This window comes from Capra hircus, chromosome 15 (assembly GCF_001704415.2).
Source record: "Capra hircus breed San Clemente chromosome 15, ASM170441v1, whole genome shotgun sequence".
In the NCBI taxonomy this organism is placed as follows: domain Eukaryota; kingdom Metazoa; phylum Chordata; class Mammalia; order Artiodactyla; family Bovidae; genus Capra; species Capra hircus.
This window is the reverse complement of record NC_030822.1, coordinates 1,963,017-1,965,467: the sequence shown is the minus strand read 5'-3', so window position 1 is coordinate 1,965,467 and position 2,451 is coordinate 1,963,017. Positions and strand designations below refer to the sequence as shown.

The following is a 2,451-nucleotide window of genomic DNA, read 5'->3' as shown; positions in this document are numbered from 1 at the left end:
GCCATTACTTTTTAAAATTTAAATTAAAATATTGTTTTTTACAATGTTGTGTTGATTTCTGCTCCTTAAAAATCTAGGAACAGATCTACCATGTGACCCAGCGGCCCCACTCCTGGGCATATTCCCTGAGAAAACAAAAAAGAAATATATACCCCAGTATTCATGGCAGCAGTTTACAATAGCTAGGGCATGCGAGCAACCTAGATGTCCAGGGCCTGATGAAAGGACCAAGAAGTTGTGGTACGTATTACAACCGAATCATTCATGACTTTTATCCTATACGGTTGCGAGCTCTGAATTTGTTCATTTCCACATTAGGCTGCCAAGTTTGTTGATGTCCAGAGCTTTACCTATCAGACACTCAGCTTAAACCTCCTCCTTGAAAATGGCTTGAACTTCTCTTCAGGGATCCCCTTATGGGGCGCTGGGGTCTCCGCCTTCACAGGCAAACCGCTGAGTGGATGCCTGGGAGGAATTCCACGGAAGTGACGGAATTCCTCTTGACGGCGTTTGCTGACCACCCCCACTGGGGGCTCCCGCTCTTCGCGGTCTTTCTGGGTTTCTACCTGCTCACTCTGCTGGGGAACTGTGCAATGATCCTCCTGATCCGCCGGGACCGCCGGCTGCACACCCCCATGTACTTCTTCCTGGGCCACCTCGCCCTCGTGGACGTCTGCTACTCGTCCACCGTCGTCCCCCAGGTGCTGGCGGTCCTGCTGGAAGGCGGCGTCGTCCTCTCCAGGGCGCGCTGCGCCGCCCAGTTCCTCCTCTTCACCTTCTTCGCGTCCATGGACTGCTACCTCCTGGCGATCATGGCCTACGACCGCTGCGTGGCCGTGTGCCGCCCCCTGCTCTATGTCGCCATCGTGACCGAGAAGGCCCGCTGGGTTTTGGTCGCGGGGGCGTACGCGGCGGGCTTCTCCAGCGCCTTGATTCGAACGGTCACCGCCTTCACGCTCTCCTTCTGCGGGAACAACCAGATCGACTTTATTTTCTGTGACCTCCCGCCTCTGCTGAAGCTCTCCTGTGGGGACAGCTACACCCAGGAGGTGGTGATCATTGTGTTTGCCGTGCTGGTCATGCCCGCTTGTATACTGATCATCTCGGTCTCCTACGTGCGCATCGTCCTGGCCGTCGCGCGGATGCGCTCCTCCGGGGGCCGGGCCAAGACCTTCTCTACCTGCGCCTCCCACCTCGCTGCCGTGGCTCTCTTCTTTGGGACCCTCATCTTCATGTACCTGCGGGACAACTCGGGCCAGTCCTCAGAGGCGGACCAGGCGGTGTCCGTGCTCTACACGGCGGTGTCCGTGCTCTACACGGTGGTGAGCCCGATGCTGAACCCGCTCATCTACAGCCTGCGGAACAAGGAGGTCAAGGACGCAGTCTTGAAATCCTTGAGCCGACTGAAGGTTTCTGGAAGGTTCTAGACGGACCTTCATCAGATATGTCACTCCTTAGTTGCTCCACCTTTTCTGTCTTTCCTCAAGTGTCACCTACTTGGGAAGATTTCCCCAGATAACCTTATTAAAATGGCACCTAACATTCCATCTCCAATTTCTGATTTACTGACATGTAATACTTGCCAGGGCTTTCCCGGTGGCTCAGTGGTAGAAAATGTCTGCCTGTGACCCAGGAGGTCACAGGAGGTGGTGCAGGAGGTGCTGGCTCAACCCCTGGGTCAGGGAGATCCGGTGGAGGAGGGCATGGTGTTGTCCTCCTCCAGCATTTGTGCCTGGAGAGCCCCGTGGACAGAGGGGCCTGGTGGGCCACAGTCCATAGCGTCCAAAAGAGTCAAGAAGAGTAGGACGTGACTGAAGCGACCTCACGGGCACATGATGCTTGTCAGGATCTGACGCACTGTGTTATAAACATTTGATATTGTCTCGTTCTCACAACTAGAAAGTAAGCCACGTGAGAGGAAGCACTTTCATCTGTGAGATTCATTTCTGTATGCCCCCGGGGCTTAGCAAAGCACCTACCGCACAAAAGGCTCTCAATAAATATTTGTTGAATGTATGAATTAATCTCAGGTTCCAGTGTCGACCTTTAAGTTCCACCTTCTGCCGTTCGGAGTGTTTTCATCTGCCAAGTGGGTTTACCTAACGTAAAGGACCATGATTTTGAGGATCCAATGCACAAATGGGTAAGAACCATGCTGGTTTATTCCCTAGCATCTGTTGACTGTAATGCATTGCCTGGCATGACTGACGAATGAGGCAAATTAAAAAAAACCTACCTACCAATGCAACTATGTTTTGATCCAAAGGGATTTTCCAAGCCCCGTCATTTATGTTTTCACCGTTTCTCTTCTTATTGTTTCTGTGGGTTTTGAATGATAATATGAATATTAGTGATGATAATGATGGATCAAGATTTATTAGGCATTTACCACCTTCCAGGAATTGTGATGTTTGCTCCAGGAATTATTTGATTTAATTCTTTCCACAACAC

At 51.6% G+C, this 2,451-nt stretch overlaps 1 protein-coding gene across 1 annotated transcript; it reads left to right on the top strand.

The window, feature by feature from the left end:
* LOC102185200 (olfactory receptor 9Q2-like) lies at window positions 462-1,686 on the top strand. The gene has a single exon (XM_005690321.2). The coding sequence runs from the start codon at window positions 462-464 to the stop codon at window positions 1,425-1,427; it is 966 nt and encodes a 321-aa protein (XP_005690378.2). The 3' UTR covers window positions 1,428-1,686.

Coding starts and splice junctions, on each gene's coding strand:
- LOC102185200 (XM_005690321.2), top strand. CDS start 462: ATGCCTGGGAGGAATTCCACGGAAGTGACGGAATTCCTCTTGACGGCG.